Source organism: Myotis daubentonii, chromosome 2 (assembly GCF_963259705.1).
Source record: "Myotis daubentonii chromosome 2, mMyoDau2.1, whole genome shotgun sequence".
NCBI lineage: Eukaryota > Metazoa > Chordata > Mammalia > Chiroptera > Vespertilionidae > Myotis > Myotis daubentonii.
The window spans coordinates 57,107,909-57,132,424 of NC_081841.1; the positions used below are offsets into that span (position 1 = coordinate 57,107,909).

The 24,516-nt window shown below is 52.9% G+C and overlaps 2 protein-coding genes across 5 annotated transcripts; one reads left to right on the forward strand and one right to left on the reverse strand.

Moving 5' to 3' along the window:
• The first annotated feature begins 9,241 nt into the window (after nt 1-9,241).
• GPR182 (G protein-coupled receptor 182) lies at nt 9,242-11,820 on the forward strand. Of its 2 annotated transcripts, none has more exons than XM_059683305.1 (2): nt 9,242-9,435; nt 9,782-11,820. In XM_059683305.1, exons 1-2 carry the CDS (start codon nt 9,294-9,296, stop codon nt 11,110-11,112), a joined length of 1,473 nt encoding a protein of 490 aa, XP_059539288.1. In that variant the 5' UTR covers nt 9,242-9,293; the 3' UTR covers nt 11,113-11,820. The 2 variants fall into 2 exon arrangements, with proteins under 2 accessions (XP_059539288.1, XP_059539289.1); XM_059683306.1 differs by having other exon boundaries at nt 9,319-9,435; nt 9,897-11,820.
• A 1,975-nt stretch (nt 11,821-13,795) lies between these two features.
• Nucleotides 13,796-21,731, reverse strand: ZBTB39 (zinc finger and BTB domain containing 39). 3 transcript variants are annotated; one of them, XM_059683303.1, is made up of 2 exons: nt 21,602-21,731; nt 13,796-19,838 (listed from the first exon to the last, which is right to left on the reverse strand). In XM_059683303.1, the coding sequence occupies exon 2, from the start codon at nt 19,792-19,794 to the stop codon at nt 17,659-17,661; it is 2,136 nt and encodes a 711-aa protein (XP_059539286.1). In that variant the 5' UTR covers nt 19,795-19,838; nt 21,602-21,731; the 3' UTR covers nt 13,796-17,658. The 3 variants fall into 3 exon arrangements, with proteins under 3 accessions (XP_059539286.1, XP_059539285.1, XP_059539287.1); XM_059683302.1 differs by lacking the exon at nt 21,602-21,731 and adding an exon at nt 21,234-21,398; XM_059683304.1 differs by lacking the exon at nt 21,602-21,731 and adding an exon at nt 20,219-20,718.
• Between the last annotated feature and the right edge of the window lie 2,785 nt (nt 21,732-24,516).

The window sequence follows — 24,516 nt, forward strand, 5'->3', positions numbered from 1 at the left end:
CCAAGGGCTACAAAGAGTTTCAATGATCATTGTTTTGGGGGAAGAGAAATGACAAAACCAGAAGCTCCAGTTAAGCCTGTGGCAACGGTTTCATTCTAATGAAGCAACATGGCCTGTGCCTGAGTGGGCTGAACACTAGAACATGGACTCTAAGTCTCCGGAGGGCAGGGACTGAGTCTCATTGTGTTTATAGTTCCGGCACCTGGCCGTGCCTCGCATCTAACAGATACACAAATATTGAGGGAGATGACACTGCAATGTCCCACTTCATTCTTCGTTTTCACCTGCATTTCTTACATTGTCTGACAATAGGAGATTTCCCAAAGCCTCCATTCCCTTTACTTTATAATGAGGGAGGGGAATCAAGATGATTCTCCTACCGACTCCCACTCTCAGGAAGTCTAAGAATCCATATGTTGTCATCAAAACGGTAAAACCTTAGGAGGTGAGGGCCTTGGGACGCACTGGAGCATTCTAGGGGCATTTCTGTCCAGCACACATTAGGTGCACAACAAAAGTTTAGTCGAAACTGAGTAAATGCGGAGTCAGCAAGGGACTGAGCTCATCTACAGAGACCTGGGGGCAGGTGTTGGGGATCAGAAGGTGGGGGGTTTGAGAGAACAAAAGGGATAGGAAACCAAAGGAGGGGGAAGAGCTGAGGCATGCTGGGAGGCTGTCAGTTTCCCTGGGGAAATGGTACCCAGGGCCTTTCCAATCTGTCAATCTTTCCAAGTTTCTTCTCCTTAGACAAATGCTGCACATCTCCTACACACACACACACCAAGTCATAGAGAGGAAGCAGTTGCCCTTCACCTTGTGGAAGGATGAGGGCTAGCAAGCAAAGAGAATGCACCCTCTTTCTCAACCCCCTCCCCAGATCATCCCATGTTTCTCTCAGCCTTCGTGAAGAGGACTTCCCCTCACTCAAGAAATTTCCCAGAATTCCCAGTGCTGAGTCATTTCCCCCCCACACACACACACACATGTGTATGCCCAACCCCCCTTTTTTTGATCCTAGCCACTGTCCGTGAGAAGCTCTTCTAGGACGGCCATTTTAACCTTTTGGACACCATGGACCTCTTTGAAAATCTAAGGAAGGTTCTAAGCCCCATAAAACTGACTTGACAGACAAGGTTTTGTATATACTTTTCAGGGAGCGCACAGACCATCTAAAGCCAGGAATCCAGGTCCAGAATCACTGTAATGGGGACTTACCGAACTACTAGCAGACAAGTAGTCAAGCCTCTCTGTGCCTCCATTTCGTTGCCTACCACAGTACCCACCTCACTGAGTTATTATGAGAATTAAATGAGGTGATACCTAATAAGTACCTTGCCCCTGGCCGGCGTGGCTCAGTGGTTGAGCATCGACCTGGGAACCAGGTGGTCATGGTTTGATTCCCAGTTGGGGCAGGTGCCTGGGTTGCGGGCTCCATCACCAATGTGGGGCGTGCAGGAGGCAGCCCATCAATGATTCTCTCTCATAATGGATGTTTCTATCTCTCCCTCCTTCTCCCTTCCTCTCTGAAATCAATAAAAAATATATTTAAAAAATTTTAAAAAATAAATAAATAAATAAATAAATAAATAAATAAATAAAAGCACCTTGGAATCCTCCTGGGAAATGGTGAGCATCTAACAGCTATTACCACATCTCTTCTGTGGCAATGCATAGTGGCATTTGGGGATGTTTTTGACCTTCTATGTAAGAAACACAACACCCAACAACTAAATGAAAGAGGAAGCTGGTCGCAGTAGGACTTGGGAGAGGTTTCTCAAGATCAGTTCCACATACGGGTCTCTTCTTCCTCACCACCATCACCCCCAGAAGTGGACATGGGCCATGCTTATGCCAAGCACTTCACATATTTTACCTCATGCATCCCACACAGCAGCCCTGTGAAGGCAGCATCATTGGCCTCACCCTACACATAAAGAGTCAGAGACTCAGAAAGGTAAAGTGACTTGCCTGACGTCACACAGGTACTACGTGGTGGAACCAGGTGTCAGGGCCGAGTCTGGTCCCCAAACGAGTGTCACCTCCACTGTGTCTTCGTAAAAGCATGAGTGAGCAGGAAAGGGCTGAGCCGCACCAAGGACAGGGTCGCTGGGCCACATCCTTCTTTGCGGAGCCTGGGAGCCCCTTATCTGGTGCTGCCTCCCTGGCAGGGGGAAGCGGGGGTCAGAGGGCAGAGCAACTTCTGTAGTCAGATTTGGCTTCTGCACTCGGTGACCTTCTGGAATCTCAGGCTGGGGATGAGAGTGCAATTGTTGCCAAACTCCTCAGCCTTGACCGGTTCACTGTCCACCTGCCCTTGCCCCACAAAGGAGGGTCCTAAGCCACAAAGGTCACAGAGTTGGGAGGAGGGGTCCTGGGGCAGCCTGCCCTGCCCCTTCCTCCAGGGCCCAGCCACAAGCCCTTGGCCCCTCCGACCCTGGGAAGCTGCCTGCCTGCCTTTATCTGTGACTTACAATAATTCCTCCCTGGTACCTTCCTTCCTTTCTGATTGTTGATTATAATGTCTTGTCTACAATTTTTTAAAAACAAAAGGGGGAGGGTGGGAGAAGGACGAAGAAAGAGTAAATTTCCAGGAATTGTTTCACTGCTGTCGCTCCTATTTCTTGCAGCAAAGCTGTTTGCCCCCCACTTCTTTTGCCCAGATTGGAAAGGAGCCTGGGCTCCTGCCCCTCCCTCTTACCCTTCCTTCCAGTCCCTCTCTTCCCGGCTGCCCACCTCCTCCCTCCAAAACAAACACCCACAAGAAACTGCAGAGCTGTCACTTATTTCTTCCTGAGGGAGCAGATTGCCCTGTGCTTCTTCCAGGAGGGACCGCCATCACCTCCTCCGGCTGCACATACACACCGGGCGATGTGAGGGGTGGGGGCTGGGGAGCAGGTGGAGGTGAGGCTGTGGAGGAGGCGGGGGTGGGGGCGGCACAGGAGACACCAGCCACTAAAATGCAGGCTTTAGAGGAATAGAAATGGCCATGGGTCAAAATGTGTGGTCCATGTGGAGAGAACAGAGCCCAGAACTAGGGGGCTTGGTCCAGTGGAGTCTCCATCTGTATGGCTCAAAGGCATGGAGAAGGAAGCAAAGATTCTCATAAGGCTCCTTACTGAAAAATATATCCCCAGGCTAGAAACAGAGGAGAGAGAGAGAGAGAGAGAGAGAGAGAGAGAGAGAGAGAGAGAAACTGCCTGAAAAGTTGAAGTAAACCACATTTTATTTATTATTATTATTATTTTTTTAATCCTTACCCGAGGATATTTTTCCATTGATTCTTAGAGTGGAAGAGAGAGGGAGAAACAGAGAGGAACACTGATGTGAGAGAAACATATCGATCTGTTGCCTCCTGCACACGCCCTAACCAGGGCCCGGGCCGGGGAGGATCCTACAACTGAGGTACTACATGCCATTGGCAGGAATCCAATCCGGGACCCTTCAGTCCACAGACCAACGCTCTATCCACTGAACCACACTGGCTAGGGCTAAACCACATTTCATATTCTCATAGCGCATCATGACAAATGTATTGCTCTCTGCCCCCAGCTCCCGGGTAATAGGAGCACCTCCTCTTCTAATGAGGTGACTCTTGTGGGATCCTGGGCAGCTTCGGGCTGGGGCTGGTCAGCAGAGAGAGCAAGCCTGGATTAGAAGCTGGAACTCTCAGCCTCACTCCCCACCCTACAGGGAGAGAGTGGGCTGGAGATTAAATGAATGATCAATCATGCCTATGTGAGGAAGCTCCATACACGCTGAGGTTCAGAGGTCTCCTGGGTTGGGGAACACATCCACAGTTGGGGTGTTAGTGCACCCCAGCTCCACGGGGACAGAGGCTCAGGACCCTTCCTGACCGCCCCCCATGGACTTTATCTGGCTGTTCATCGGTGCCCTTCATTATGAACTGGTAAAGGTGAGTAAACATTTCCCTGAGCTTTGTGAGCCATTCCAGCAAATCATTGAAACGGAGGGGGGTTTTCAAGAACTCCTGACTTTGGAGCCATGTTGGGCAGGAGTGTGGATACCCTGGGGATCAAGTGCTTGCGACTGTCCTCCTAAAGTGAGGACGACCTTGTGGGACTGAGCCCTTACACCTGTGGAGTCTGACCCTCGCTCTAGGTGGTAGGCATCAGAATTGCATTAAGTTATAGGATACCCAGTTGGCGGTTGGAGAGTTGGAAGGCTGGTTGGTATGGGGGGGAAACCCTACACTTAGTGTCAAAGTGTTGTGAGACGAGAAACAGTCTTTCTGAAGGAGGCTTTAAGAAAACTGCAAATTGCCCGAGCCAGTGTGGCTCAGTTGGTTGGAGCGACGATCACAACACCAAAAGGTGGCGTGTTCGATTCCTGGCCAGCACACATACCTAGGTTGTGTGTTTGATCCCAGGTCAGAGCATGTTTGGGAGGCAACTGATTGATGTTTTTCTCTCTCTCTTTCCCTCCCTTCCTGTCTCTAAAATAAATTTTAAAAAGAGAGAGAAAAATAAAATAAAAGAGAAAGTGAGAGGGAAAGAAAACTGCAAAATTAAAAATATGCCTTCCCACAGAAATGGTTGGTGGTGATGGTTACACAATAATGTGTCTGCGCCCAGCCAGCATGGCTCAGTGGTTGAGAGTTGACCTATGAACCAGGAGGTCACAGTTGGATTCCTGGTCAGGGCACATGCCTGGGTTGCAAGCTCAATCCTCAGTGTGGGGCGTGCAGGAGGCAGTTGATCAATGATTCTCTCTCACCATTGATGTTTCTATCTCTCTCTCTCCCTCTTCCTCCTTCTTAAATCAATAAAGATAATTTCTTTAAAATGTGAATGTAATTAATACTACTAAACTATATACTTAAAATAGTTAAAATGGCAAATCTGTTGTTATCTATACACTGAGTGGCCAGATTATTATGACCGGCCAGATTATTATGACCACCACATTAGTACTTTGCTGGGCCACCTTTTGCCTTCAATACTGATGGGGTGGTCATAATAATCTGGCCACTCAGTGTATATATATAAAAGGCTAATACGCTAAGTGTCCAACCGGGTAATGACGTTATATAGCAACGCCCGGCTTCCTCTCCCTAGCAACTAGCCTCCTTGCAGTTTCTTCCACCTAAGGACACGACTTGCTTTATACCCAGGTGGAAACATTTACACTTTAACCAAATGTCTGTGAAGTGTTTTCCCCTGACGCATCTCATTTGATCCTCACAGAGTCCTGGAGTAGGTAGATAGGAGACTTGGTGGAATCCTATTTTCTTTTCATTAGCCGGAAAATGGAAATTTAGAAAGCTTAGAAACTTGACCACATTGAAAAGAAGAAATGGTGAACCCTGAAAATGACTTCAGGTTTTCTCACTGCACAGGATATAGTCAAACACTGCTGCAGTTAAATATTTTACTCTTTGTTCTCCCTGCGTGATCCACAATAATAATCTGCTTTGTGTTGATATTTACTGCTGTGTTGCTGACAGTTACCTGAAAGAGAAGTTGGGGTGCTTCACTGGGCTGGAAAAGTTTAGCTAAACCAGAAAGCAGGTCTAATTAAGCAAGCTTATCTATACACTAGTGGCCTGGTGCATGAAATTCATGCACGGGGAGGGGGTGTTCCTCAGCCCAGCCTGCACCCTCCAATCTGGGACCCCTCGAAGGATGTCCTACTGCCAGTTTACAGGGATCGGGCCTAAACCGGCAGTCGGACATCCCTCTCTCAATCCAGGACTGCTGGCTCCTAACCGCTCACCTGCCTGATTGCCCCTAACCACTCTGCCTGCTGGCCTGCTTGCCCCCAAATGCCCCCCCTCCAGCCTGCTCACCCTCAACTGCCCCCCTGCTGGCCTGCCCACTCCAAACTGCCCCCCCCCCCGCTGTCCTGATCAACCTCCAATTGACCCCCACTGACAGCCTGCTTGCCCACAACTGGCCCCCCTGCTGGTCTGCTTACCCCCAACGGCCCCGCCCCCCACCAACCTGATCACCCACAACTGCCCTCCCCTCTTGGCCTCTAACTGCCTCTACCTCAGCCCCGCCACCATGGCTTTGTCCAGAAGAAAGTCCGGAAGGTCTCCTGGAAGGTCTCCCAGTCTAATTAGCATATTACCCTTTTATTAGTATAGATATAAAGCTCTCGCTGGTGCCATTAGCACGCATGTGTCTCGATCTGTCATAGTTGATCGTGAATTTAGTTGACACTTCTATTATAGAGAAAGGATGAATAGTGATATTAAAATATTTCTTCTAATTAATTTCCTTTCAATGTGCATAAATTCATGCACCGGGCCACTAGTGTTTAATAAAATTAATAAAAAAAGTAGTTAGCAAACTTCAAAAAAATCCCCTCCCTGAATGGATAAAGAAAATGTGTTATATTCATGCAATGGGCTATTACTCAGCCATAAAAAGGAATGAAGACTTGATATATGCTACAATGTGGAGAAACCTCAAAACCATTATGCTAACTGACAAAACCAGACACAAAGTCACACATTGTATGATTCCATTTATATTGAACTAGAGGCCCGGTGCACAAAAATTTGTGCACTCGGAGGGGAGGGGGGGCCCCTCAGCCGGCCTGTGCCCTCTCTCAGTCTGGGACCCCTCAGGAGATAACAACCTGCTGGCTTAGGCCTGCTCCCGGGTGGCAGAGGGCAGGCCCAATCCCTAGGTGCAGCCCCTGGTCGGGCTCAGAGCAGGGCCGATTGGGGAGTTGGGGCACCGCCCCCTGTCATACACAGAGCAGGGCGGATCGGGAGGTTGTGATTCCACCCTCAGTCACGCTCAGGGTAGGGCCGATTGGGGGGTTGGAGCACCATCCCTGTCACACTCAAGGCAGGGTCGATGGGGAGGTTGCGGCGCCACCCCCTGTCATGCACAGAGCAGAGCCAATCAGGGGGTTGGGGCATTTCCCCCTGTCACTCACAGAGCAGGGCCCATCAGGGGGGTTGGGGCTCTGTACCCTGTCACGCACAGAGCAGGGCCAATCAGGGGGTTGGGGTGCCGCCACTCTCACACTCAGGGCAGGGCCGATGGGGAGGTTATGGCTCCACCCCGTCACACACAGAGCAGGGCCCGTGGGGGGGGGGGGAGTTGGGGTGCCGCACCCTGTCACACACAGAGCAGGGCCGATCAGGGGGTTGGGGCGCCGCACCCTGTCACACACAGAGCCACAGGGCAATCAGGGGGTTTGGGCGCTGCCCCCTGTCACACTGATCCCGGTGCCGGGAGGCCTCGCGGCTCCGCTGATCCTGGTGCTGGAAGGCATATTACCCTTTTACTATATAGGACAGAGGCCTAGTGCATGGGTAGGGGCCGGCTGGTTTGCCGTGAAGGGTGTCCTGGATCAGGGTGGGGGTCCCCACTGGGGTGCCTGGCCAGCCTGGGTGAGGGGATGATGGCTGTTTGCAGCTGGTCACACACCCTTCAGGGTGGGGGTCCCCACTGGGGTGCCTGGCCAGTCTGGGTGAGGAGCTGAGGGCTGTTTTCAGGCTGGGGGTGACTGAAACTCCCAACCGCTCCTTTTTTTCTTTTTTCTTTTTTTATTCTGGGCCAGCTTTAGCTCTGAGGCTTGGCTCCAGCTCTTAGGCCTCCACTGCTGAAAGTAGGTGTCTGGCCTTTGCTTACAATGTTGCGATCCTGCTGGCTGAAGCCAGGCAGGTTTCTGGGGTTTTGTTTAGCTTCTATGTTTGTTACATAGTTGCTTGCAGCTCAGAGGCCTGCAGCGGCAGGCGGGGAACGTTGGAGTCCTCCGTCACTGAAGCAAGCAAGCCTCATGTTAGTTTCAAGCTGCCTGGCTGCCGGCCGCCATCTTGGCTGACAGTTAATTTGCATATTGCCCTGATTAGCCAATGGGAAGGGTAGTGGTCGTACGCCAATTACCATGTTTCTCTTTTATTAGATAGGATATCCATTGGCAAAATCCACAGAGGCAGAGAGCAGAATGCTGGCTGCCGGGAACTAGGCGCTTAATGGGTATGGGGTTCCTTTTGGGGTGATGGAAATGTTTTGGGACTAGATAGAAGTGGTGGTTGCACAACAAAATGAGTGTACTACATCCACCGAATTGAACACTCTAAAATGGTTGGTATTGTTATGGGAATTTCACCTCAATTAAATATATATCTAATCCCCTCCAGCCAACACACTACCAACCACAACACAAGGCCCAGCTCCAGCTGGCTCTGCCATCTGCTAGTGTGGCTTGTGTAAGACAGGCAACCTCTCTGGGCTTCTACATGCACAGCCCATCCTTCCTCCCCCAGGGGTACCTCCCCACAGGGATCAAACGATTAACTGAGGTGACAGTGCGCTGAGAAGCAGAAGCTGTGCCACACACAATGTTCCACAACACAATCCATGCTGCCAGCCTTACCCTACAGCTGGAGGGAGAGAGAAGCTGAGTGAATTCCAATCTCTCTCTCTCTCTCTCTCTCTCCCTCTCTCTCTCTCTGTCTCTCCTCTACCACACACATACTTCAAGAGAAATATGGAGCCATGCGGAAAAGAAGCTGTTCTCCTCCTCCCCATCCAGGAGTCTCTCTGAAGCCCAGTGCTGCCCCTCCCCACCCCAGATCCAGTCTTTCCTCTCTCTCCAGATTCTCAACTCAGATCTCCAAAGGAAGGCTGGGGAGAATGGCAAGCGGGGAGGGGGAGTCAATGGGGGAAGGACCAGAGCGATTAAGAGTCTGACTGATTTTCACATATTTTTTAGCCCTCCCACCCTGTCCAGTTCTGCTTGAGTAGGAATGAAGACAGACATGGGAGAGAGGAATTCCAAGCTGACTTAGAGTGGAAAACACATGCATACGTAAAGCATTAAACACAGACCCAGCCCTGCACTAAGCACTTCGCCTTGGTGGCTCATTTAGTCTCACACACATACTCTTGCCCATTTGGCTCAGTGGATAGAGTGTCAACCTGTGGCCTGAAGGGTCCTGGGTTGAATTCCCATCAAGGGCTCGTACCTCAGTTGCAAGCTTGAGCCCCAGCCCTGGTCCCGTACGTGCAGGAGGCAACTAATCAAAGTGTCTCTATCAACTCTCTGTCTCTCTCCCTCCCTTCCACTATCTCTGAAAATAAATGGGAAAATATCCTCGGGTGAAGATTTACAAAACTAACTAAAGAAAGGAATCTTATTTGTTTTTCTAAAAGGGGTAAATCCGTGAGTGAGGATCTGGATTTTAATGCTTGCAGCCTGACTCCTCCCCACCACTGGCACACTGGGTCTTCTGCTGTGACTTCCCCTCTAACTGGATTGGGGGAAGGCAGGAAAAATCCCGGTCCTTTCCCACAGAGCCTCAGCCAGTGATGCTGCTTCCGGACGAGGAGGGCAGCCTGAAGCCCGAAGCAAAGCCAGCTGCAAGGCCACCGTCCCTCCAGCCTCCTTGCAGCTCCCCAACAGTCCAGGCCCTCTGCCTCCAGGACCGGAGGTGTCCCCAAGGAAACTCAGGTGAGTGCTGCCCTCTCTCAGGGAAGAAGGGAATGGGGCTTGGAGACAACTGCCTTTCCTGCATGATCCATAGATGAGAGAGAGAGAGAGAGAGAGAGAAGGAGAGAGAGAGTGCTGCATCCAAAGCCTATAGGACAAGACAGAGCAAGAGCCTCCTGAGGAGGGTGTGAGTGGAGGTCGGAGCCAGCCAGCCCACCTGAGGCTGGAGAAGGGTGGGCCTGGCAGGCTGGGCAGAGATCTGGTCTCTCCCACCACGGAGGCCCCTTAGCAAAGTACCTCTGAGAAGTAAGCTGTGTGCTATTTACTCACAGTTGGAATGTTCACCTTCCCTTTCTTGCCTCTTCAGACCCAGGATCTTTCCCCCCAGCCTCCTGGCCCCGGTGCCCTGCGGCCTGGGGGACGGGACACAAAGCTGTTTCCCAAGTCTCCTTTCTCCTCCAACGCGCTCTTCTCCCCACCAGGCATCTGCGGGTCCTGATGTCAGTCACGGCCAGCATGGAGTCCCGGCCCCCCAGCGGGGTCACTGCAGGGCCTGCCAGTGACCCTGGAGAGATCCACAACTGGACTGACCTGTTCTACTTCTTCAACCACAGTCTGCCCGAGTGCCACGTGGAGCTCAGCGAGAGCACCAAGCGCGTGGCCCTCTTTGTCCTCTACCTGGCCATCTTCGTGGTCGGGCTGGTGGAGAACCTCCTGGTGATCTGCGTCAACTGGCGCAGCTCGGGCCGGGCGGGGCTGCTGAGACTCTACGTCCTCAACATGGCCGTGGCGGACCTGGGCATCGTCCTGTCTCTGCCCGTGTGGATGCTGGAGGTCACGCTGGACTACACCTGGCTCTGGGGAAGCTTCTTCTGCCGCTTCACCCACTACTTCTACTTTGCCAACATGTACAGCAGCATCTTCTTCCTGGTGTGCCTCAGCATCGACCGCTACGTCACCCTCGCCAGCGCCTCTCCCTCCTGGCAGCGCCACCAGCACCGCGTGCGGCGGGCGGTGTGTGCGGGCGTCTGGGTGCTCGCGGCCATCATTCCGCTGCCCGAGGTGGTCCACATTCAGCTGGTCGAGAGCTTCGAGCCCATGTGCCTCTTCCTGGCACCTTTTGAAACCTACAGCACGTGGGCCATGGCGGTGACCCTGTCCACCACCATCCTGGGCTTCCTGCTGCCCTTCCCTCTCATCACGGTCTTCAATGTGCTGACGGCCTGGCGGCTTAAGCGGGCAGGACGGCCTGAGAGCCGGCGCCACTGCCTGCTGGTGTGCGCCTACATAGGCGTCTTTGTGGTCTGCTGGCTGCCCTACCATGTGAACCTGCTGCTGCTCTCACTGCACGGGACCCACATCCACCTCCACTGCTACCTGACCCACCTGCTCTACTTCTTCTATGACGTCATCGACTGCTTCTCCATGCTCCACTGCGTCCTCAACCCCATCCTTTACAACTTCCTCAGCCCGACCTTCCGGGACCGGCTGCTGAGTGCTGTGGTCCATTACCTTCCCAAGGCCCAGCCCGGGGCGAGCAGACGTGCCTCGTCTTCCTCCTCCTCCACGCAGCATTCCATCATCATCACCAAGGAGGGCACCGAGCCCACTGCAGCGGGCCCCCACCACCCCAGCCTGCACTCCCAGGCACCAAATCCCTCACCCGTCTCCGCTCCTGGGTCTCTTACAGCCAGCTGAGGTGGGGTTCGCTCTCCTCCCTCATGAAGTAGAAAGCTGGAGGTGGAGGTGAGAGATTGGGGGGCGGGGGGGGGGCAGGGAAAAGGGTCAAAGCACTCATGGTCGACTTGGAGTCTATCTTACACCTTGAGGTGGGGAGAGGGAAAAGGGGTAGAGAGGGATAAAGAATGGGTCCTTGGTGTGGTCCTATGTGTCTCAGTCCTTGTGTCTAAGACAGACGCACAGGAAAAAGGGTGAAATAAATAATAGACAGCCATGATTCGATCTCTAAAAGTCTGCACTTGCCGCTGAGTGGGGAAGGAGCTAAGGCTAAACGGCTGCTCGGCAGAACGGACACGCATTGCAGAACCGCCCTGGCCGGAAGCGTGAGCTCTGCAGGAACCTCTCAAAGCTTTCCTCTGCATGTGTGCGCTCGCTGCTCTCCCAGCGCACCCCGCACCGTGCACCGCGCAGGCTGTGGGGACAAGAGGCCAGAGGCCACGGAACCAGAAGGTCTCAGCAGGACGTTTCCGGCAGCGCACCCTCAGTGCTGTGATAGTGGAGGGAGTGGGGAGGCGGGCGGGGTGAGGCCGAGGTCTGCACAGGCACCCGCAGCTGGGCTGGCAGGATGGCCCTCCACCCCTTCCGCCATCCAGGAAGTTCTCCATTTCCTAGCTGACACTCTCCCCTGGCTGGTCCATCCTGTGCCCACCCCCACCCCCACCCCCACCCCCCCTCCCGGAGCAGAGGAGCTGCCCCAGGGTAACAGCTCTCGTAGCTAGCCCACCTCCTCCCAGCTTTGGAACTAGGACATTTCGGATCTAAACAAGATGCTATCCAAAATCCACCCCTGTCCCTCCCTTTTTCCCCAGGCCGTGGAAAATAACAAGAGACATCCATTCTGGGAGCACACCCTGGGACAGCCAGCTGCAAGCACTGACAGATGTGTTGTCCCTCAGCCTCCGGTCCCTGCACAGGACGGGCAGCGGAAATTTCCCAATTCGGTCACAGGGCAGGGTTCTGTTTTCTTCTGTCAGTTCCCATCCTTACACTTCTTTCTCCTGCGCCTAGTCTTTTCATGATCTATCTGTCCAGCAACTTACTTCTAGTAACACTTGTCTACAGAGAGGACGAGAAGTCCTCTTGGTCAGCGGTCGCCAACCTTTCGGACCTCACGGACCACCAGGGGTCCACAGACCACCGGTTGGCGACCGCTGCTCTTGGTAACAAGCAGGTCTTCTGGAAGGGCTGTCAGTTTGGGACACTAGGACCATGCCCGTGAACTGTGACTGAAGCAAAGCCTAAGAGCAGGTTCAAGTCCACTCGTTCCAGGTCCTTGGTCTCTCAATCCTGCGGTGGAGACTGGAGGGCCCAGGGACACAACTGCTGCGGCCTCTGTCCTGCCCGGTGCTGTGTCTGGAATGTTTAACTTGGAATAAGTCCCTGACCTGGTGCGCTGCCTCCTCTGCTTTCAGAAATCTGAAACTGCGTTCAGCAGATGCATCCACGTGTGTCCAATGGCGCGTGCCTGTGTCAGAAACAGGGGGCATCTGTATCTATGAGCCCCCTGCTCACTGGGCCCAACCTGAAAGGTTCTTAAGCTACAAACCACTGCTCAGTGGCACAGAGCTGAAGGCTTTCCACCCAGGAGAGTCCAGGGTGTAACCTGGGGTTGCAGTCAGGGCTTAGCCTAGCAGCGCAGATAACACAGTAAAAGCACTTTCTTCCCTTATGCCCACGTGAAAGCCAAGCCAGCATCTGATGCCCATATCACTGCCTCCCCGGACTCAGGCTCCAGAAGTTTCCTAAAGAAAACCCATTTTTCTCTGTCACATCCCAGGCGACCCAAGTCCACTTCCCCGAGGTTGTGCTCTTCTCACGGGTTTCACTCTGGCAACCAGTTATCTCCCTGGCAGCATATCTCCTCCGGGCCTGGGAGGAGAGGGAACAGGCTATGCTGACTGCAGCAAGGCTGCTCAGCTCAGCATTTACTGAGCAGTGACGGGGCCAGGCCCAGGCAGTGCTGAGACCCACTGGACCACATCACACCCTTCCGTCGGGGTGCATTTGTTAACAACCTCAGGAAATTATGCCAAACCTCTGCCTCCTCTGTTTGACCTGCCTCTCTCCAGTCCAGCATACCGCGTCACATGAATTAGATGGCACTGGCAAGACAACTTATGGCCAATTTTCAAGTCCAACTAGACATTGGCTGAGTTCCACTTCACTTTCTGGGCCAACACAAGATCCCCTCAGGGATGTTCTCCCTGAAGAAGTTGGGTCACTGACTTAATTTCCCACTAAAAATCGGTCAAGCCCTAGCCAGTCTGGCTATGTGGATAGAGCATCGGCCTGTGGGCTGAAAGATCCTGGATTCGATTCCGGTCAAGGGCACATGTCTGGGTGTGAGCTCAGTGCCTGGTAATGGGTGTGTAGGAGGCAGCCAATCCGTGATTCTCTTTCATCACTGATGTTTCTATCTCTCTCTCTCCCTCTCCCTTCCTCTCTGAAATCAATAAAAATCGATTTGAAAAACAAACAAAAGACCGGTCAACAAGTTAGCCCTGGGGAATTCCAGCCACAGGGAAGGAAAAGGTGCTGCTTAAATCTGCTGAGCAGAACGCTGAGACTCAACGGGTGGCTGTCCAGATCTTCCCAACTCCAGGGATGAGCACGATCACAGTAAACAGGAAAAGAACTCCCATTTCCAATTTCCTTTTTTTTATTCTAAATAAAAACCACACTTTGTGCCGAACAATGGAATATAAAAGAATCAGATGTACAACGATTTTAGACATCTACTATTTGGGAAAAAAAGTTTACAAAATATACAAAACTTTACAGCAATAGATAGTAAACACTTAAATATTAGGAGGTCAGTACTTATTAATTTAATGGAAGAAGTTACACATCAACTGTTCTCCATTTCGTAAGAGACTTTAGCTAGTAGAAGAGGGAGGGGAGGGTGGACTGGACAAAGGAAGGGTGTTAAAGAAATATTGAAATCCAAACAATTCCATTTTCATCCTGATGTCAGCTTTACGATGAGAACCACATTGAAATGAATGCTGTGTGCCCTACTTCCTGACTCAGCCAGTGCAGGGTTAGGAAAAAGGAGGTGTAGCGACTCTCATATGGGCACAGACTTCTCCACACAGCCTGCTCCCATGGCAATAGACTCAGTGTCCATCTATAGTGGGGTTTAAATTCATTTCCACATAGAGTAGTCTGGGAAAACAGGGCACAGCAGGAGGCCAGAAGAGGAAGAAAAATCATCAGTAGCAAAACCTCACTGGGAGAAGGTATTGAAGCCCAAAGGCTTGCCCTGGAGACAAAGAGGGCTGACAGGTCAGAAGAGAAGTCAAAAAGAACTTTTACCCATTTTCTGGTCCGTAGAGGTCACCTGGGCCAGAGCCCCACCCCCACCCCCTTTCTTCCCAATGAGCCATGAGCTATATGCTCCATGGAGTCTTAAAATTTAGGACCCAATGTGAGGGTACAGCGGAGCTTGCCAGTGGGGCAGCGGGTCACAGAGCGGGATAATGGTCCCCTCCTCTGGCCACAGCAGCCTCTGCTCTTGACCCCAGTGTGCCATCCAAGTGTCACCCTCCTCCCCTAGGAAACAGGCTGAGAACAGCCTCATGCGTGGTTTCATGCTCCACAATTGCCATCTTGAAATTCTTAAACATAATTTTTAAATACACGGCTTTGCCAATTATGTAGCCAGTCTGGAGTACAGAACAAGAAAAAGGAGGAAAAGGGAGAAGCAACGACATTCAAGGGTCAAACTGAACCTCAGAACGATACAGCAGGAGACAGTGCTAAACTGAGTTCCAGGGCAGAGGGCGTGACAAAATCAAAGATTGAAAAAATAAAAAACTCAAAATAAAATCAGTACCTTCCACTAGGTATCCTAGAGTGCCCTCTGCCACACTATAGTGTTTCAAGTACAACGGTTCAGAAAAGGGTGAGCTAGAGGCGGGGGCAGCAAACATGACTGAACAGAGGGAGGGTTGGGTGTGAGCACAGGGGACGTGTGGAGAAACAGGGTTTGGTCATTGAGCCTCATGAGCTGCTGACCCTGCTACATGTCTGACTGCAACCAACGGGGTTGCCCTGACCAGCCACTTGGCCTCGGGAGGGTCAGGGGGTGCAGTGTTTTGTGTAGTGTTTCAGGGGCAAAGTTTCAAGGATTTGCTTTTTGGTTTACTGGCAAAAAGGGAATACTTCACAGTTTCAGGTTAAGTATACAGACTATCCAGCATCCATGATGCCCTCTGTTACGGAAAAGGGTTTGCCCAGCATACTCGCTGGGTTCCAGTACCAGCTCCCTCAAACCTGGCCACTCAGAAACCAGTCCTCACCAACAGTCTGGGAGGGATCGCTCAGGCTTGAAAAGCTTAGCAAACACTCAACGGTAGTCTTTCACACACATTCCTCCTTAAGTTTCTATAGGTCAGTGTGGGAAAAGGAGAAGCTAGTCAGAGATGAAGTCTCAGCACGGCTTTCCTGACAAGAATGTCCCCAGGGAGGATTCACAAGTTGGGTTAGATGTGAAAAGTGGTCATGTGTACAAGTCCCTTCATGTAGTGGTCACCCCAGCAGAGAGCCATGCACTCCAAGTCGGAGGCTGTGCAAGTTCAGGGCTGGGGAGAGAGGCAGCAGGTGCACCAAAGATGAAGCTCTGGTTTGCCTCTAGGTCTCAATACAGCTTTCCGAGTTCAGGAGGGATGAGAAAATGTGCAAAAAGGTCCTTCATGTGACTTGGTCCCCGCAGCCTGGTCCCCAATCTACTCCATTACAGGATGGGAGGAGGAGGAGGAGGAGGAAAGGCCTAGGAATTTAACAAGCCCCAACTTTCTAGGACTTACATCAATTGCCTAAGGGTTCCCTGGGTATATTCTGTAAGAGCCTATCTGGGGAGAACAAAAAGAATTTGCCCTGCTTAAAGGCTTGAAACGTTCTCCCCCAGTTCTAGCCTATTTCCCAAACTTCTGGCCAGGATTCTCCCCTGGACATGGCTCCTTGCTGGAAAGAAACTCATTTTCCTGAAGTCTCTTTTCCAAAAGAGATGCTGGGTAATATGCATACAAACATAAAAATAAATAAATATTAACGTCCAAAAAGGCTTTGTGAGTTCATTAAAACCACTAGCTTGTGAAACAGCCCTGGGTGCTGCTGAGTCCCACCAGGAGCAGTGTCAGGGCCTAGCCCAGGGACGCCCAGCGCTGGCCTGAGCAGGTGAGGTAGTGTGTACTGAGGTGAGCCAGTGAGTACGTGAGATCAAGGGCCCTCGCATTCAAGCCTTCTTTGGGCGGGGCCCCCTCAAAAGCCAACTAACAACAAAGCCCCCAGGCCTGGGCAGAAAGGTTTCCCAGCCACCGAGGGAGGGAGGGCCTGACCGAGCTGTCAGCCAACAGCGCCCACTGGCGGCAACACAAAGACAGATCAGGATAAATTCCAGCAGGTCAAAAGCCAGCTGCCAGAGCTCCGCACAAAACAGGTTACCCAACCGGGACAGAGAGGCATCCCGCTACACACCACCAGTCATCGGTCCCTTTAATCCTAAAGGGCTTCCAGTCCATCACTCCACCTCATGGGGTCTTCTCATCTACACTACGGGTCAAACACACTTCTAGGCGAGAGACAGGATATAAATTAAGGCAATGCTGCTGCTGTCACAGACAACCCCACTTCTCCAACAGAAAATTCACGGCTGATGGAGGTGGCCAGATGGCACCTGACTGACTCTATCAAATGGCTCCCTGTCCTCTTTGCCCCACAGGGAAGGCCTCATGTCCTGGGCCATCGCTCCATGAAATCATGTTTCTTTGGAATTGAGGAGAAAAGAGAAACCTCCCTTCCTGCCCGTCCAGGCTGCCACTTCTGGTGGCCCTGCAGGACCTTTTCTGGTGGCCCTGGCCAGGATTCATCCCAAAGCTTTCTGATCTAAATAGAAAGCTTTAGTCCTCAGTTTGGATCTAGCTTCCAAAAGATTTTACTGTCCAGTCAGCAGATTAGAGGCATGGAACAACAGGCACCTCTATCCCTGTTGCCTTTTCCCTGCTGAGGGCCGGGAGGGGAACCTGAGGTGAGCTGCCTGCTGACCAGTCTTTTCTAAATGACCACACTGCCCAACTCTCTCACAGTTGGTGGTCCCCGATGGAGGTCTGGCATTATACCCACAGTGAAAACTCTCTCCACCTCCTCTCTTCAGTGAAGCTGTTGGTTGGGTTCTTAGCAGCACAAAACTCGAAAGGCTGGGGAAGGGGATCTAGTTGACACCAACTGCCTGACGAGATCCCAAGACCAGCCTCAAAAGAATAAAAAACACAGCCCTTCATGGGCAAGAACAGGTCAGGAGGTAAACATGATAGGGCTGCTGCTTCTCTAAAACAGTAACAGCTCATGTGCTATTCTTTTTTTTCTTCTTCTTTCAACGCAAGACAGAACAGAATTCCCAGCAAGGCAAAACTGTAACTTCGGCTAGGGTGGGATGAACAGCCCCTAGAAAGTCAATGTCCTGGCTGCCACCTGGGAGCTCCCCTTGGCTCCGGTGGGACCCAGTCAGCTGTCCGGGCTCTTTTCTGCCTCTTTGGAATGGATAATGTACATGAAGGTCTGCTCAATGGTGAAGTCGGGCGGGAGGCTGCCTTTGTGCACACCCACGTGCTTGCTCATGAGGTTCAGGGTGGAGCTGTAGTGGCCACAGACTGTGCAGCGGTACATGAGGGCCCCTGAGTGCGTCTTCAGGTGGCACTTGATGGTCGAGCGGCCTCGGAAGAACTTGTGGCACACCTTACACTGGTACGGCTTCTCGCCCGTGTGGATCCGCCGGTGGTAGTTAAACTCACTTGTGTGGGCAAATCTTTTGCCACAGACCTTGCAGCTATACTTGCTGTTCCCAGGTTGGCCCTGTAAAGCCAGCTCCTCACTCAGGAACTCCTCTGCCGGCAGCTTCCTCTTCGGGAGAGCTGGGTGCTGCAGCCCAAAGCCAGGCCGGGGGTCAAGGCCGCTGCTGCATTTGTGCTGGCTGACATGGTAGCGATAGGCAGCCTCCGACTTGAAGCTCTGGCTACACAAGTGGCAGCGGAAGAGGGTGTCTTCCAGGCTTTGGTGCACAGCCATGTGCTTCTCTAGGAGATGCCAGTCCACAAAGCTGTTCGCACAGACAGAGCAGGAGAAGACCGAAATGCCGAGATGGGAGAGCATGTGCCACATGAGGCTGCAGAGGTTGAGGTGGCGCTGGTCACAGACGCTGCAGGCCTGGCCCTTCAAGGTCAGATGGTCTAGGATGTGGCCCCGGACCACGTGGAAATCTTTGGCCAGGGCCTTCCCGCAGGCAGCACATTTCAATTCTGCGGAGGCTGCCCCTGAAAACAAGCCCAGCTTCCCCGGCAGGGGATCATTGGGGTGGACAATGATGTTGTTCTCAAATATTCCATCCCGTCGGTGGAGCGTCAGCTGCCACTGGGTAAAGAACTTAGTTTCACACATGTCGCAGGAGAAGAGGAAAATACCGATGTGAGACAGGACATGGGTCACCCGGGAGTTTCGGTCCTGGAAGTGGGTCTCGCATACCTTGCAGTTGCCTGTCAGCAGGTCCACGTGGTCCCGAGCATGCTGTCGGATCAGTTGAATGTTGGGCTCTAGAACTTTCTTGCACACCTGGCAGGGCATGGCTTTATTCTCTCGGTTGTCATTGTCTCCAAAAGTCAGCTCATCCTCACTGTCATCACTCAACTCAATCACCTCCTCAGCTGTGCCGATCTCCTCGGTGGGGTCTTCAAACTGCAAGTCGTCATCCCCCAGGTCCTCCAGCTGGAGGTCATCCATCTGCTCAAAGCCTGGGTCTTTGGAGTGGTCGCTATTGCTCAGACAGGAGTTGGTCCCAGTGGTGATGTCTATCGCATTGTCCGGGGGGAAGAAGCTGTTTTTACTGAAGTCTCCATTGCTCTGAAGCTTGTATGGCTGGCAGGAGCTTGTGCTGGTTTGGATGCCCATGCTGGCAGTGCCTAGGGCTGGCTGGGTCACCACATTAGGTACAGATGTGAAAGGAGCAGGATTATCATGGTCCTCTGTCTTTGGCGGCAGCGGCTGCTGTGGCAGGGGCAGGCTATGGTTAGAGTCACTGGTAACATTTCTCTCTTCGTCTTTATAGCTTCCTCCAGCATCACTAGGTAAAACATAGTTTCTATCAGGACCAAAGTGCTCGCCGCCACCCCGGAGTTCTCCAAGGGGATGGGCAGGTTCTGCTGAGCTACAACTCAGGGTGCCCGAGTGGCTCTCACTGGTGTTGGTCAGGGACTTGGCCACGGCGGTGCTCTCCAGGTCAGGGAAGGTGGAGTGACAGGCCCGGAGGAGGTCTTCCATACCCAGACGCTCAGCGACCTCGTAGATCACCCCAACATTGATCAGGTCTGTGAAGAGCTCAGATGTGTAGACAAAGCTCAGAATCTTCTCGAAGTTGGCGGGAGTGATAAAGTCCACCACATAGGTCCTGGCGGCATCGAGCCCAGTGTTCAGGAAGAGGTTCTGGAAGTAGCCAGCCGCGCAGGCCAGCACAGCTTTGTGGGCCGGGAAGGAGCGGCTCCCCACCACGATGGTGACATCGCACATGGTCTCCGAGAGCCGGCACTTGTTGAGTTCCTTCAGCAGGTTGTTCGGGTGGTTGGTGCTTTGTAGTTTGATCCTCATGCCCATCTTAGCAGCTCCTGTGAAGTTGCCTCCTTATCAGCACGGTTAATCTGTGGACAGCAAAGGGAAAAGATGGGTGGCCAAACGCATCCCTGCAGGCGGGGGGTGCTCTGCAGGAGAAACCACTACCAGTCGGGGTGCTTCTAAGCCTCAGGTCGGGACAGAGTGAACAGGCATGGAGAGCCGCTCCATTCTGCTGAGAGCAAGGACAGCAAACATGACAGCACGATCACCCCTCTCCCCCCATTGACCCAAATACAGAGCTGTTATGACAAAAGCCAAAACCGCTGAAACAAATCTGATAGCTTGGTCTTTAAGAGAGTCAGTAAGAGAGGCTGTAGCTAGAGGTATCCGCTCGGACACACTCTTACTCTTCATGACCAGAGCAGCTGGCTCCGGTGAGTTTCCTCCTACATACAAGCTGTCCGACCTCATCACGCATGTTCTCTTCCCTTACGACGCCAAATGTCATGCACATAAAATCTGCAGTTAGCAACGCGCCTTTCGCTGCTGGGGATGCTCCCTCCACCTTTTGGTTTTCTAACCCTGCGTGTCCTTTCAGTCCCGAAGTAAATCTCCTGCTTGCTCTCGAGTTCCTATCTCTCCACCGGTACTACCTGCCTCTCTCTCCTCTCCATAACCCAGAGCCACTCATGCTGATCTGCCACACTCCTTGTAAGCTGTGGATGAAGTTAAAATGCTTCAGAGCCCAAAGGAGTCGAGCAAAGCAGAACGCAACGGTGGCATCTTAGATATGCTGGACGCCTGTCCGCCACCCTCTCCGGGTTTCCTGCTCATGTGGACAAGAACTAAGAGATTCACTTGCTGCCATGAGAAAACACCTCACTGTGCAGGTCCAAGACCTGCTCGACACACCTTTCCCGCGAGCCTGCATCCCGAGGGAGGGGCCCCGGTCTGCCGGCCCCGGTCCTGCGCCGCAGCCCCTTCTCCACCCCGCACACTCCACTAACTCCCAACTTTCGCCGGGCGCCCCGGGCATTGTCTGGGTGCCAGCCAAGCATCTCCCAGGCCCTGGCGGCCACACTCGGCCGGCAGCGGGTCGGGGCGCTGGGCAGCCCGAGTCGGGGTCGGCGGGGGCGGGTTCAGAACTTCCGAGGAGGCACCTCCGCCATCCGGGGCGCCGGTCTCCCCTCCGGAGGCCGGATCCGGAGAAGGGGCATTGGATCGGGCCGGGGCACTCCGTTGGCGGGGCACCCGGCACCTCGGTCCCTCCCTCCCCGAAGAGCCGCGATTCCCCCGGCGACTCGGGAGGGGCGGGGGGGACGCGGGGCGCGGGGCCGCCGGAGGCCAGGGACGGGCGGCGGGGCGGCGGGGAGGGTGGGTCCGGCGAGGGGAGCGGGCAGCAGGGCGCCCGCCGAGAGCGAGGAGGGCCAGGGCGGGGGTCGGGCCCCGGCGAGCGCAACCCTCGGCCCGGCCGCGCTTACCCGGCTCCGCGGGGCCCCAGCACCATCGCCGCCGCCGCCTCACACAAAGGCCCCGGCCCGCCGTGCCCGGCCCGACGAGGAGGCGGCGCCGCCGGCCGCGGCCAGACTCTCCATCCGCCGCGCCGCTCGCCGCGCCGGCCCGGGCCGCCCCCGCCGCCCGGCCCGCAGCGCCCCCCGCCGTCCCGGAGGAGGCAGCGCCCCCCGCCGCTCGGTCGCAGCGCCCCGCCCGGCGGGACCGGGAGCGAGGTGCGCGGGGCTCCCAGCCGCCGAGCCTGGAGGGGGCCCCCGCGCGGCCCGGGACCCCCGCGCGGCGCTGGGACAGCCGGCCGCCCCCGAGAGCAGTTTTGGGGCGTTTCCCGCCACCCCACCTCGGTTTCGGCTTTTCTGAAGCGCCGATCCGCCAGGCGGAGGACCGCTCCCTCCTCCCGCTGGTCCCGATCCCAACTCCAAGCTCCTGTCCACGCTCTGGTCGCCCCCCCTGCTCCCCGGCCCTCCCTCCCCAGGACGCAGGAGCTCCTCGGGCTCCAGGCCCTGCAGTTCCAGCCTCTCTCCTATCTCCCTGCGGTGATAGGCAGCCGGGCGCAAACCCCCACGCAAGCACAGGGAGGGCTCCGTGATTCCTGGGTGGATGGATGGACGGATGGACGGATGGACGGACGGACGGACGGGGAGAGAGGAGCACACAGGACGATGCCAGCTGATCTAAGCCGGTGTGGCTGTTCAGGGATCATCAGCTCGTTTGTGTCCCCTTTCCCGCAATCGTACTAACTGGTGGTAGGTTATAATGAAAGCAAGCATTCTCCTAAATGCTGCCAAACATGAAATATTTATTAGGAAGGGGGTGCAAAATCTCTATCATCGGCTCAAATAAACTACAACCTGTTCTTGCAGTTTGGGGGCAGGCAGTAGACGGATACATGAGGCTCCCACCAAGTGCCCTGAAGTGGAACATCAGGCAACCAGACTCCAAACCTTCAGCAAGACTTTGAGACACTGGGCTGCAAGGCTTGCAAGAGCCTTAGGCCTGTTTAGCCTTTCCAACCACTTTAATAACCTGGAGAGAGAGAGAGAGAGAGAGAGAGAGAGAGAGAGAGAGAGAGAGAGAGAGAGAGAGAGAGAGAGAGAGACTGCTCCCAAATGGAGTCCCTTGTGCTAAATGCACATTAACAATTGCCGTTTCAGCAATAACTGACCTAATTGCAGTTTCAGCCTCTCCCAGGAATGTAATCTTAACCAGTCAGTCTGGAATTTCCTGGTCAGCACTAGTGAGGTAATTTGCCTCATAGGCCAATGCTGGGCCCCCAGAGGAAGGTGACCTTGCCCAAAAACAGCCCACTCGCCCTCTCTGGGTGGCTCAGTGGTTGAGTGTGAACCCATGAACCAGGAGGTCATGGTGCCATTTCCCATCAAGCACATGCCTGGGTTTCAGGCTTGATCCCCAGTAGGGGGCATGCAGGAGGCAGCCAATCCACGATTCTCTCTCATCATTGATGTTTCTCTCTCTAGCTCTCCCTTCCTCTCTGAAATCAATAAAAATATATATTTTTTAAAAGATTGCAGTTTTTTAAAAAAAGTACATTCTTGAGAAGAATCAGTCTGATATTCTGAGCCTCTGCATTGGTCCAAGATGGTAATCCTTGAGATGGCACAGTGGTCTGGCTAATGGATGCCAGGTGGCCTGGATATAGGAATATTCTATCCTTAGTCTTTTCTCGGCAATCAGAGACTTATTTGGAGGTTGGGTGTATATCCAGGCATTGATGAAGAACTGGAATTTCAAAACTTTAAGTTCCCAGGCTAGTTAAAACAAGGATAGAATCATTTCCTCATGCTTCAACCTACTTGATTTTAGTAATTTAGCAACTTAACTATAGCGTCTTCATTTTATTTCTTTCTATTCTTCACTGACGAAAAGGGGTCACATACTAAACCTGACAAGCTCAGGGGAGGCCTGCATGGTGGGCCTTTCAAACTCAGAGGCCTACAGGAGCCACATAGGATGGTCTGCAATGAAAACTTGCCAGCTAGGGGACTCTTCCCCCTTCCCACGTGGGAGTCTGTACCTGTTCTTCAATAAATTTCCACCTTTGCAATAATAATAATAATAAATAAATAAATAAATAAATAAATAAATAAATAAATAAACTTGCTAGCTAAACGTGACTCATGGAGGGCGGTCATGTCCTAGGCCAGTATCTTTCTTGACAAAGGTCAATCTTTGCCTTACCTGAACCTATGCCTTTTTTGCATCTATGATAACATACCTTTGGAATGTCAGACTAATCCCCCTTTCCCAGAACCCCCAGGGTACAATCTCCCACCAGAACACAGACCGCAGGACCCCTCATTGTTACCTTGTTCTCCCGCATACAATCTCCATGTGCTGTAAAAGTTACTTATTAACAATCCGTTACCCTCTCTAATGTAAAAGAAGTATTTGTCTCTTCATTTTGGTTTGTATCCAATGTCAGAGGTTTCCCCACCACCCCCTCTCCCCGTCTTTGCTTTCTTTGTCTCTTCATTTTAGTTTGTATCCACTTTCCCCTGCTCTGCTTTCTCTCGCCTCCCTAATCTATCCTCAGCAAATTTCATATAACCCTCCTTGTGCCTCCTCCCTTGATTGTACTGTATAAAATAAGGTACAAAATTGTCATTTTCGGAGCATTTTCTCAACCGTTGATGTTTTGCTTCCCAGAAATTGTCAGTTTGGCTCAAATAAACTCATAAAAATTCTTATAGGTTTGAATGTTTCTTACGTGGAAACGACGTCATGAAGTCTCCATAAAAAAAAAGTTCAGAGAGCTCACGGGTTGGTGACCACTTGGAGGTCCCAGAGAGGAGAGTTCAGAGAGAGCACAGAAGCTCTGCGCCCCTTTCCCCATGCCTTGCCCTACGAACCTCTTCCACTGGCTATCCCTGAGTGATTTCCTTCTATAATAAACTGGTCATCTAGTGAGCAAATGGGTTTCCTGAGTTCTGTGAGCTGCTCCAGCAAATTAACTGAACCCAGGGTGTAGGTCATGGGAAACTCCAGTCTGTAGCTGAGCGGTCAGAAGCATCGGTGACAACCTGGACCTGGATTGTCATCTGAAGTTGGGGGGCAGTCTTGTCAGAATAATCCCTCAACTCATGGAATCTGACATCATCCCTGGGTAGCTAGTGTCAGGGCATGGCTTGTTGGTGTAGGAAAACCTCCTCCGCACAGGCTGGAATGGGGTTCGGAACCTTTAGTACTGAAGTCTTTTAAAAGTGCATCACCACGCGGGCACAACAGCACCCAGGC

What these genes read in the sequence shown, in the direction of transcription:
- GPR182 (XM_059683305.1), top strand. Translation starts at nt 9,294, where the DNA reads ATGCTGCTTCCGGACGAGGAGGGCAGCCTGAAGCCCGAAGCAAAGCCA. An exon ending in GTGTCCCCAAGGAAACTCAG is followed by an intron (nt 9,436 to 9,781) that starts GTGAGTGCTGCC and finishes TTGCCTCTTCAG; the next exon opens with ACCCAGGATCTTTCCCCCCA.
- ZBTB39 (XM_059683303.1), bottom strand. Translation starts at nt 19,794, where the DNA reads ATGGGCATGAGGATCAAACTACAAAGCACCAACCACCCGAACAACCTG.